This window comes from Fulmarus glacialis, unplaced genomic scaffold (genome assembly GCF_000690835.1).
Source record: "Fulmarus glacialis isolate BGI_N327 unplaced genomic scaffold, ASM69083v1 scaffold31749, whole genome shotgun sequence".
Taxonomy (NCBI): domain Eukaryota; kingdom Metazoa; phylum Chordata; class Aves; order Procellariiformes; family Procellariidae; genus Fulmarus; species Fulmarus glacialis.
The window spans coordinates 1-367 of record NW_009232205.1 but is presented as its reverse complement, the minus strand read 5'-3'; the positions used below and the strand labels follow the sequence as shown (position 1 = coordinate 367).

At 65.9% G+C, this 367-nt stretch overlaps 1 protein-coding gene across 1 annotated transcript in view; it reads right to left on the bottom strand.

Moving 5' to 3' along the window:
* WNT7A (wingless-type MMTV integration site family, member 7A) overlaps positions 1-207 on the bottom strand; it is a 34,952-nt gene extending 34,745 nt beyond the window's left edge. The window contains exon 1 of the mRNA XM_009584814.1: positions 1-207. This exon is cut by the window's left edge and continues 1 nt beyond it. Within this exon, the coding sequence (XP_009583109.1) occupies positions 1-84 (84 nt within the window). The 5' untranslated portion in view covers positions 85-207.
* Positions 208-367: the final 160 nt, after the last annotated feature.

Sequence of the window (367 nt, the reverse complement as noted above, 5' to 3'; positions counted from 1 at the left end):
CTCCCCGAAGACGGTCCTCTCTCCCAGGGCAGAGCAGTTCCAGCGCCCATTGCGAAACTGGAACTGGCACTCGTTGATGCCCATCTGGGACCCTTCCCCGATGACGATAATAGCGTCGGGCCTGCTCTGGCAGATCGCCCGCTGCCGGGGGGCGAGACCCGGGATCTTGTTACAGATGATGCTGGCTCCCAGGGCCACCACAGAGGAAAAACCCCTGCAATGACAAGACACCAGGGGCGGCTGAGGGGAGGCTCACCCGGAGGCGGACGCGGCACCCCGCCGCCTTCCCGCGCTGGAGGACCCAGCTTTGGCAGGTGCCCCCGGAAAGCACCCGCCTTTTCCCCCTGTCGCTTCCCTCTCCCTCTCC